Source organism: Hyposmocoma kahamanoa, unplaced genomic scaffold (assembly GCF_003589595.1).
Source record: "Hyposmocoma kahamanoa isolate Upper Pololo Valley unplaced genomic scaffold, ASM358959v1 202, whole genome shotgun sequence".
NCBI classification, from domain to species: domain Eukaryota; kingdom Metazoa; phylum Arthropoda; class Insecta; order Lepidoptera; family Cosmopterigidae; genus Hyposmocoma; species Hyposmocoma kahamanoa.
The window spans coordinates 5,596,233-5,606,759 of NW_020653726.1; the positions used below are offsets into that span (position 1 = coordinate 5,596,233).

The window sequence follows — 10,527 nt, forward strand, 5'->3', positions numbered from 1 at the left end:
TATAGTTTATTTATAAACAGGGCCAAAAACCGTCAAGTTTAACACTAATTTTATACCGATTACGAAAACAACGGCCCAAATTATTAAGCTTGATCTGCTTGACTATAGTTTTCATAAATAAGTTCAAAAGGACCCATTTTATGTAACTATTATATGACTATCTTATGACCCATTAACAGAAGTATTTATTTGAAAATTCGCATCCTTAAGCGAAGGCCACACCGCGAACGATGCTAGCTAACTTAGAGTTTAGCTCACATAGTTGCATGCAACCAACTATCCCAGCTAAGCTAACTTAGCTAGCTTAGGGCCTTCACAGTGCGACGCGGATGACCTACGCGGACGTCCTTTGCGGTTACTAAAATGTATTATATCTATACAGCACATTCAGTGCGACGCGGTCGCGGAGAGCTATCCGCGCGCGGACGGAAACCATCCGCGCCGCTACTCCGCGTACGAACGTGCAATGGTTCTTACGTAGTCATTTAGTGCACGGGGCGGTCGGTTGCGAGGTACTGTCATGGTCATGGCTGCGTAAGTTGAAACCGAGAGGGTTAAAAGGTACGACTTCGAATATCTGTGGAATCTCAGCGACGATTATTACAAAAATAATTTTAAATGTAGTGATTTTAAACCTAAAACTCCGAAAACAAAGATACAAATTCTCCTTTGGAAAGCATTTTCGCCACGTTTCGGTGCACATTAAACCTTCTTTTACCATGGCACCGTTTTTTACTTAGTAAGTAGGCGGCAATGACCACTTTAAAAATTTTATCCTTAACTGTACCACGCCCGATCACGATCCGCGCGGAACTGAACGACAATTCATCCGCGACAGACTCGTCCGCTCGTCCGCGCACGAACAGTCCACGTCGCACTGTAAAGACCCTTAGCTCACGTATGTGCATGCGAAGCTAAGCTAAGAAAATACATAGTACGTAAGTAGTGCCTATGGATGCCCCGGCCTAATTCGCGATGTAGCCTGTGCATTATATTGACATTTAAACCTAAACGTATTTCTTTCCAGTGGCCTAGACAGCTCAATATCAAAACAAATGGTATACCTACTCCATCTGTTAGCGAGGCAAGGTAGGACAGTGGTAGCGACAATGCATCAACCGTCTGCATTGCTTCTAAATATGGTAGACCGGCTGTACGCGGTTGTGGCTGGACGGTGTGCTTACATGGGCTCTGTAACTATGTTGCTGCCTTACCTGAAACATGTAAATTTGACCTGCCCACCGTACCACAATCCTGTGGATTTTTGTGAGTAGCCAATGTGATAATCTGCGCATGAAAATGTTTCAAAATATCATAAAATCCTATAGAAGATAGTGATTATAAATATAATTATTATAGAGGACCGACATAATTATAGTCTGTGTTTTTTGAAGATGGAGTAAATGACAGTTCATTGCACAAAAGTGTTGTCCGCTTACAAGCTGCTAGTGATTGTTTGTTCGACTGCTGGCCACAGGTTCATTTGAACTGTCAATGTTTGTAAGTTCATACATACACTGCATTTAGAACTTTGTCTATTAAAAATACTAAGATATATTTTAAATTTTTATATATTTTAATATAAATAATCAAATCCGCCTGTTCTTGTTAAAACGTATATCAGTAAAAATTTATTTCGACACTAGTAGGGCAACTGTCAAAATAAGAATGAAAAAGGCATTAACGCAATTAGTAATCATTAGAACGTCGTCGTAACATGGGGCTATGTTAAGTGTGTGCGTTATTAAAAAAAAACTTTCACAATTCAGACATTTTTGGCAAGTTTTCCTTCTTTCACAATCTATCGATAAAATTGTCGACAACAACTACATGACTATTTAAAATTTTATGAAAACTGGCAACCCCGCAAATGTCATTTTACTCCGTGTTAAAAAAAACAGACTATATGTGGTACAGAATTTGATACATCGTCGGACTATAAGGCATTCCGACTGCCAACTGCAGTCCGCTTACAATAACAATGCTGTCCGTTTGCAGTTATAATAATATTTATTCACTGAATAGTGTACATCGGTAAGCTAAAGAACTTAAATAAATTTGGCAATAGAAAGTATTCTTCAAATAGATTAAGCCACTGCTGGGCACAGGTATCCTCTCAGGCGAAGGTTTAGGCCATAATCCGCCACGCTGGCCCAATGCGGTTGGGGACTTCACACGTTTAATGACAGTGCAAGTTTCATCGATATTTTCCATCACCGAATAGCTCATGGTAAATTTCAAATTAAATTTCGCACATAAATTCCGAAAAACTCAGAAGTGCGAGCCCGGGTATGAACCCACGGCATTTGTTTAATAGGCGGTGAGTGAAACCGTTAGGCTTCCACGTCTTGTTTCAGTTATTTTAGGAGATTATATTACTAATTTCGAAAAAGAAAAGCGTGTGCGCGCGCATTCGTGAATGCTTTTTAGTGCCAATGCAGCTTGTGCGACTAAGCTTTGACTTACATAAATTTATCTTTTAAAAAGCAACAGTTTGCATAGCCTTAACCAGTGAGTGATAATTGCAATAATAATAATTTGTTTGTTTTTTTTGCAGTGATAGAAATATGTGCAGAAAACGCTAACCTTCTAGTAGAACATTCGGAAAATGGTAAAAATACACAATGGATTACCAACATTTGTCAAGAGACCGATAGTAAATTAGAAGGTAAAATATCATACATAAATATTTACGATAAATAGACATAATATACGATGAAATTTATTTATTCAGCAAATTTTATTAAATATTAATTCGTTGTCAGGACACCCTGCAACATTTTCTTTATTTTAAGATATATTAAAAAAGCTATAAAATTATACTTAGCCAATTATAGGATACACATAAAATATTTTTCTATTACCAGGTTATTAGTAAACCTACCCTAACATATTTTTCTTTTTTTTATAATATCAAGTGACGGGACGAACAATTGGTGGGGCACGACGATGGTGAGCTACAAGCCTGTCCACAACTGTTGCAGTGCCACTCAGAGCTTTAAGTCGCTAAGATCTGAGGGGCACTGCCACAGCGCTCGTCACCTTGAGACATAAGTTGACAATCCTCATGTGCCTGTGATTTTGTCATAGAATCTTAACTGAAGTTTTTTTTAGAATTAAATCACATAATAGTGAAATGTACTCACTCAATATTTAATTGAGACGCTTTATCTACTATAGCGGAGCCGATAAGAGAGGTGGGTTCATCAACCAATAGTATTACATTATTGTGACATCTCCACGTCGCTTAGTCATGGTTGATAAGAACCTACCACATAGGATGACAACATTTTAATTTCATTTAAAAAAAGTAAATAATTTAAATGTATTCAATTGAATACCTAACTTTTAAAGTTGCATTCTGGTACGTCTTATTTTCATTTCACGTTATATTAAATCGTATGAAGCTGACGTTATATAAGAAATTTATATGAGATAGTAAAACACAGTTATTATTAGTATTGCTTTGTTATTTATTAATATTTACGAGCATGTATTTGTTTGTTTCAGTATTAACTAGGCAGTACAGCACGTGTGACGAAGTGAATCTCACAATCTTGCCGACACGAAATGAGGAGTCAACAAATAAAATCCTTATGAAATTAAAAAGCACTTACTCTACTTCATTTTGGAAACAATTTGCTACTTTGACAAGAAGATCTCTTCTGGTAAGGAGATTTAAAAACATCAAAATATTTTTTAAGTTGATTATAGTATATATACTCATAGGCAGTAAAAATTGCGTTACGCTACTATTGACTTCAATGTACGTCTTGTCTTTTTTTTTAGCATTTGACATAAGGAAATTTTGGGTCTTTTATCTGGCACCAGTTCATTGCGTCATTTCCTATTTATAAATTAAATGAAAAATTTGTATCTTTACATAAAAAATTAAAATAAAATTTATTTATCCTCTCACAGAAAACATAAACATAAAAGTACAGTTTGATCAACAAAGGTGCTGCGAGAAGGATCACGTTACGTAGTACGTAGAGTTACTAGACATGGCCTGTCTTGTAGGCAACCAAATTCACAGAGAATTAAATCATGTTAGGCAAAAATGTCTGTAAGAAGGAGTGTTTTCACATAACAATAAATACTGTAGAAGTGGTTAGTTAGCGTCAGACGCGTGCGAACTATAGGTTCGAAAGACCTACTTGCGCTCAGTCTGTCAGTCCATTTTCGCTTTGTATGGTAAAGTCAAAGTCAAAGTCATACTGATTAAACTCTACTACTCATTCGTAAGGCAGATTCCCCTGGGAAGAATGAGCAAGAAACTCTAGGGGTTGCTCTTTGTAAATATACATTTGAATACATTTATCATTACAATATTTAATTTAAACATCTTAGATCGTGATTACTTGAAAGAAAGCAATTTCGAATACCTTGATTACCCTACTTAAAAGGATATGCCCGAAATGTAACATTTTAAGTAGTTATTTTTCATATATTTTTGAAATAAATCTTCAATATTTTCTAGTTACTGAATTAACGAAAAATATAATAATACATTGCTATAAATACCTAATAGACAAGTATAATTAGAAGGATTATATTAATAGAATCATAGATAACAGATTCGCGTCAGAATTTTCGCTATGTTGCCGCTCTCACCACGTAACGTAATAGTGCGAGAAAGTGATGGGTAACCCTGCCACTTCACGCACACATTTGCGTGTGTGCAGATAGCGCCTTGCTGTATTTAGTAGTAGTAGGTAAATAATTTTCGACTGTTGTATGGAGTGTCCGGGGTGTGTCAGCACATCACTTACTTTATTTCAAAGACTTGCAATGTAAAATCAATCGCAGTGGTCCGACGGTTTGCATTGTGAACGTTGGACGAGGAGGTTCCGTTTCCGATAGGCCCAATTTGGGAAAGTAACTTGTCTAAATTAGTCGCTGATCTGGGTGTTCCGAATAGTGCCATGCCCCCGTACTCATAGTACAAGGAATTCCCTAATTTGAGGCCAGGTAATTAATGTGGTTGTCTTGAACCATATTTTTATTTAAAAAATTTAAAGAAACAGAGCTTCCAAATATTGAACGGATTTTTTTTTATGTAATAATAGCATATTGTCGTGTCATTTGTAAATTTAGTAGAGTAGAGGTCATGGTGAAAGAGTGAAAGAGTTCGTCCAGGGTAGTATTTCCACCTTAATTTTTTATGCCGCCAAGCAATAATGTCAGCATTACTGTGTTCCGGTTTTGAAAGGAGGGTGCTGGTGAAATTACAAGGACATGGGACTTCTCAACTTATATCTCAGGGTGACGAGCGCAGTGGTAGTGCCCCTCAGATCGTTGCAATTTAAAGCTCTGAGTGGTGCTGTAACTGTTATGGACAGGCGTGTAGCTAACCATCTGGCGCACGATTTGTTCGTCCCGTCACTTGATGTTATAAAAAATCACCAATTCTGACTATATTTTCCATTACAGTTGTTTGTTAACTGATGAAAAGGTTTACCGATCACTGCTTCTTTGTTTACGTTTTTTTCTAATCTAAAAAAACGAAGTACGTATAGGCAATTCAATCTCTTCCATCAATCAAAATCATATCAAATATCATTTTCAACTACCATCACTAGACCGTTGATCTTTATTTACCATATATTCTATTTTTCAGTCCCTGTGGCGAAATCCGTCGTTCACAATAATGATTACTGGCATCCATTGCGCGATGGCTTTGTTCGTCGGATCCCTCTTCTACAATATTGGAGGCGATGCAAAGTACATCAGAGACAATTTCAATTTTTTAAACTATAGTCTTTTGTTTATCATGTTTACTTCCTTCAGTGCTGTTAGTATTACATGTAAGTATTTTGATTATATTATGCTAGTTGGAAGAATGCCTACGAATGCTACGTAGAGGGTGCTGGATTAATTTCCTAACATTGATTCTTCGTGAATCAATTTAATTACGTATTACTAAAACTAAATTTAGATATAGAAGAATCTTCGACAATATTAAGTCGCCATCCAGCTTTGACTCACAGTGGCGGACAATGACCTAGACCATCTCTTGCATATTCATCGGCTGGACACCGTGAGACGTGCCCAGCTATTAATGAATGATATTTATTTGCCTAATATATGGTTAACAAAAGGTGGTACATATACTTTGACAGCACTCATATTTTACCAAAATTGCCACGCATTCTAAAAGTAAAGTAATCCTTAAGTGCTTATTCAATCTATGCACAAAGTAAGTAAGTGAAGTTTTTATAGCCAATGATGTGGTAAATATTGTGTACATTGAAAAAATGCGGTACTTCTTTATATTTATTATACGAAACGTATGAATCCAGTCCAATAATTATTGTTGTTCCTTCAAATGATGTTGAAACACAAAAAAAAATGCTACTTAAAATCTTGTGGGTATTATTTACGAAATTTAATTGACGGAATGTGTCATTTTTATTTTAAAAATTGGTGATTCCCACGGCTAGTTATCAAATATCAATTAAAAAAAACCAACATCAGTTGCTATTTTTCAATTTGTTTTTGTTCCAGTCCCACAACAGTTCCCAATAGTGCGCCGAGAGCATTTCAATCGCTGGTACATGACGAGCGCGTACTACGCAGCCACATTGATATCGGCAATTCCTACCCAAACAATCTGCACTCTTACATACGTCTTCATCGCGTATTGGATGACCGGCCAGCCTCCTGACACCTTAAGATTTTTAGGGTTCATTTGGATGCTCATGCTTGTGTCGTTTGTCGCCCTCAACGTTGGGCTTTTGAATGGCTCCATGTTTGACGTGAAGGTAATGTTTGATGTTATTTATAGCAAATTCGTAACATCGTAACCTTATAATGAACCCATGCTGTGTTTTAGTTTTAATATCCTGTTCAACTAACGACGACGTCTTGCCGACTACTGCTTCGTGTGTAATACTGAAAACGATTTGCTTAATGATTGAGGCCAAAACGTGCAAAAAGTTCAGAGTACTTCCCTGCCTCCCGCACCATTTCACGTCATATCGTTATAAGACATTTTGTTCATTAGAAAGATCTCGATTTTTTTAGTAGGATTGCAATTAAAGTAAAAATGCAATTTTTTTTATTTAATACCCTGTTCATCCAATGTAACGATGTGAAATTGTATAAATCTCCTATTTAAACAAAAAAAAGTTATCGACTAATTTCATTCTTAGTTTCTTTAAACCTCTCATTAATTTCAGTCATTTTGCGGACATGGCCGTTTCACACCAAGCGAATTCTGTTTTGTAATAGTTATTGATATTAGCGGTTTGTTAGCAAGACTATGCATAATGTGGAGTTGTCCAACCTATTAACGTTAAAGATTATTGTCTTAGTGTAAAATGTTATAGTCATGTTTTCTCTGTCTAAATTTAATCAATTTACTCAAATGTACAAAACGCGAGTTAATCCAATCTTTTACTCTTTTCAGCATGGAGTAATCTTCGGGCCGTTCTTCATAATGCCGTTTGTAATTTTCTCCGGGTTCTTTCTTCTCTACAAAGATGCCCCCGTCTTCTTCAAATGGCTGTTTCATATATCATTTCTGAAACACGGCTTAGTTGGCATTGTGATTTCTATATTTGGCATGGAGCGTCCTAAACTTCCATGTTCAGACTTGTACTGCCACTACAGGTTTCCCAAACTATTTATTGAAGACCAAGGTATGGAACAAGAGCAATATGGCCTTGCTGTCATTTGTCTCATGGGTATCGCAGTGGTAGTAAGTGCTTGTACGTACGGTATACTGAAAATTAGACTACGGACTAAGTGATGAATTGCCTTATTTAATTTGTACAGGGTAATATTCCTATGAATACTGATAACGTATGTGATCATGTGATTTCGATGTGGTGTTTGTGTAAAAAAATATTTTGTAATAATAGATATATTTCTCGTTAAATTTGTTTTGTACTAGTGTTACCTGAAACAGCACCACTTCGATGAAGGGAACGAATTATATTTGCAAATATTAAGTACTTGCAAATGTCATTCAAAACAGATTTAATGCTCAAAGTTGTTATGCACAATGATAGGTAACTTCTAGGTTATGAAGTTATATTCACCACTTTTTAAATTCTTGGATTCAATATGTTGTAAACTGGTAATATGGAGTATAATAATATATATTTACTAAGAATCATAGTTATTTCGACCTAAGTTTAAAAAACTGCTAGCTAGAGATTTTAAGATAAGGAAATGCCAATGAAACTAGAATTCAAATAGAGAGCATGTAACTACAAATAAAAATGTACTATGTACCTCACATATTAAAGCTATAATCTGTGATTTAGGAGAAATTTTATATCATATTTACTCAAATGACTGTGAAAAACTAATGCATTCACTTTTTCTGTACGTCACACCCTATGCACACCTTTGTCGTTACATTCCATATACATATAGTTTTGCTGCCCTTGATTATGACTTGGAAAATAAATAAGAAACAAATTAAGTAAGTGCTTACTGGTTACATTTGGAATTGTGGTAGTTCATTAAACGGTGACTTTGAATTAGTTCTTTGAATTTCCCAACGTAGTGGGAGTCCACTATTGTCCTTGCCTTAAAGAATTTAAATGATCGAATCCTATAAAGTAATATAATTTTTAAATCGCTTTTTTTATTTATAAAATGAACGGTATCACCATGTACAGTCGGTGCCCTCACTTAGGTATCCACTATATGTATAGCACTTATTACGGATACCTAAGCGAGGGCACCGACCATACAAAAGGGGCCACGAAGTGTGATAAACTCGCACAGTATTATGTATCACATAATCCATTGTATCTTTTTTATTTTATTTTAACGTACATGGGTTGTAATAAGTGAACATTCTTAAAATAGTGTCGCATAAACCTGTTAGTGATTTTTGTGTGCACCGGTGCTTATCATTTTATGATTAATAAACGCAAATAAGGGTAAGAATATATTAAATACTACTTTGATTGATTGTTAATCGTGTTATCTTAATTTTCCGTTATGTGCCATGATGATGTATTTAAAAGCAGACAAGTTATTATTGGACCCCGATATTATAATTATTCATTAACCTACTAACAAATTATTGCATAAAATCTGGAGAACAAATTCTATAAGATTCTGCAATATGGTAAAGAGTGAAATAATTGCCTTCAGAATATGAATATGGTTTTATTCTGATATTAAGTACCAAAGTAATTCGTATAAAATGTACCTTGAATTCTTTGCCAAAGTGATAAAATCCATAGTGTAAATAAGTGAATACAATCTTAACATTATATGTTCAGAGTTATTTATTACGTATAACTATAACAGGTTATATGAATTGTTTTTTATTAAGTATGTATTGAGTGTATATAATTGTAAACAATATCTATAATTTGTTGATTTATATGCTGGTGTTTTAAATTACTAGGAACTTTGTTCGTGTTATGTGTTACTTGTATGTCTTTGGTATTCATCTAAAAATTTTAATTCTCGAATACCAAAATATAACTTGTATTAATGATTACATTACCGTAAGGGCAACTAAAGTTGGAAGTTGCAAATCGTTTTCACATTAGTGAACCTTTTTAAAGGTACTTTTTCTTACGTTTTAATCAACTATAATATATCATATATATGATATATGTATAAAATATTTATGTATACAAGCCATATAATTACGCATAAGCCGGCGAAGTGTAATTAATGTAATAAAGACTGTAATATGAAAAATATGCATTACCAATTCATTTTCTGAAAATTGTAAAGTGTTGGTTATATATTTCTTAAACAAAACACGTTACTCTTTAGTTTTATTTATACAGCTTGAGGGTTTTTCGTTAAGATTTTGCGTGCTCTCGACATCATTAATATAAAATATAATTATAAGGTATGAAATAAACGAATACGCAGGGTTATTTGTAAAATACTAATCATCTTGCAGGACTATATTAATAACAGCATATACAACAACTTTTGTTCCACGACATAAAATAATTCATCACTTTCGTGCAAAAATAAATAAAATATTGAAATAGATCGCTCTAAACCGTGATAACTCATTATTAATAAATTTTTCTCACTGCTGTGCGGTAACAAAAGAAAGTGCTAGCGTAAATACGAGTCCGATGAAAAACGCAGGAGCAGGGGAAGGGGTCGTCAGCGAGGACGCTTTCACGTTTCAACCTACTACCTTACTACCAAATACAGGTACAAAAACTGTCATAATATAGTACAACAAAAACGTTTTGTAAAAAGTCGTGGAACAAAAGTTATTTATTGATGTTGGCAATATATATATATATATATATTAATCCTGCAAGGTTGTTCGTATTTTGCAAATAACCCTTATATAACAACTGCTAAGTTATATTTTTGAATTTAAGGTGTAAGTTGATGAAATTACAGACACATGGGACTTGTCAACTTATGTCTCAGGCTGACGGGGGCGCAGTGGTAGTGCCCCTCAGATCTTTGCTATTTAAAGCTCTAAGTGGCACTGTAACTGTTATAGACAGGCGTGTAGCTTATCATCAGGTGCACGACTTGTTCGTCCCGTCACTTGATGTTCTAAAACAATAA

At 34.9% G+C, this 10,527-nt stretch overlaps 1 protein-coding gene across 1 annotated transcript in view; it reads left to right on the forward strand.

The window, feature by feature from the left end:
• LOC113226931 (ATP-binding cassette sub-family G member 4-like) overlaps positions 1-8,618 on the forward strand; it is a 12,247-nt gene extending 3,629 nt beyond the window's left edge. Inside the window, exons 3-8 of the mRNA XM_026459738.1 lie at positions 1,028-1,266; positions 2,558-2,668; positions 3,511-3,668; positions 5,621-5,807; positions 6,508-6,764; positions 7,412-8,618. Coding sequence (XP_026315523.1) covers positions 1,028-1,266; positions 2,558-2,668; positions 3,511-3,668; positions 5,621-5,807; positions 6,508-6,764; positions 7,412-7,753 — 1,294 coding nt within the window. The 3' untranslated portion in view covers positions 7,754-8,618. The remainder of the gene's footprint in view (positions 1-1,027; positions 1,267-2,557; positions 2,669-3,510; positions 3,669-5,620; positions 5,808-6,507; positions 6,765-7,411) is intronic.
• The last annotated feature ends 1,909 nt before the right edge of the window (positions 8,619-10,527 follow it).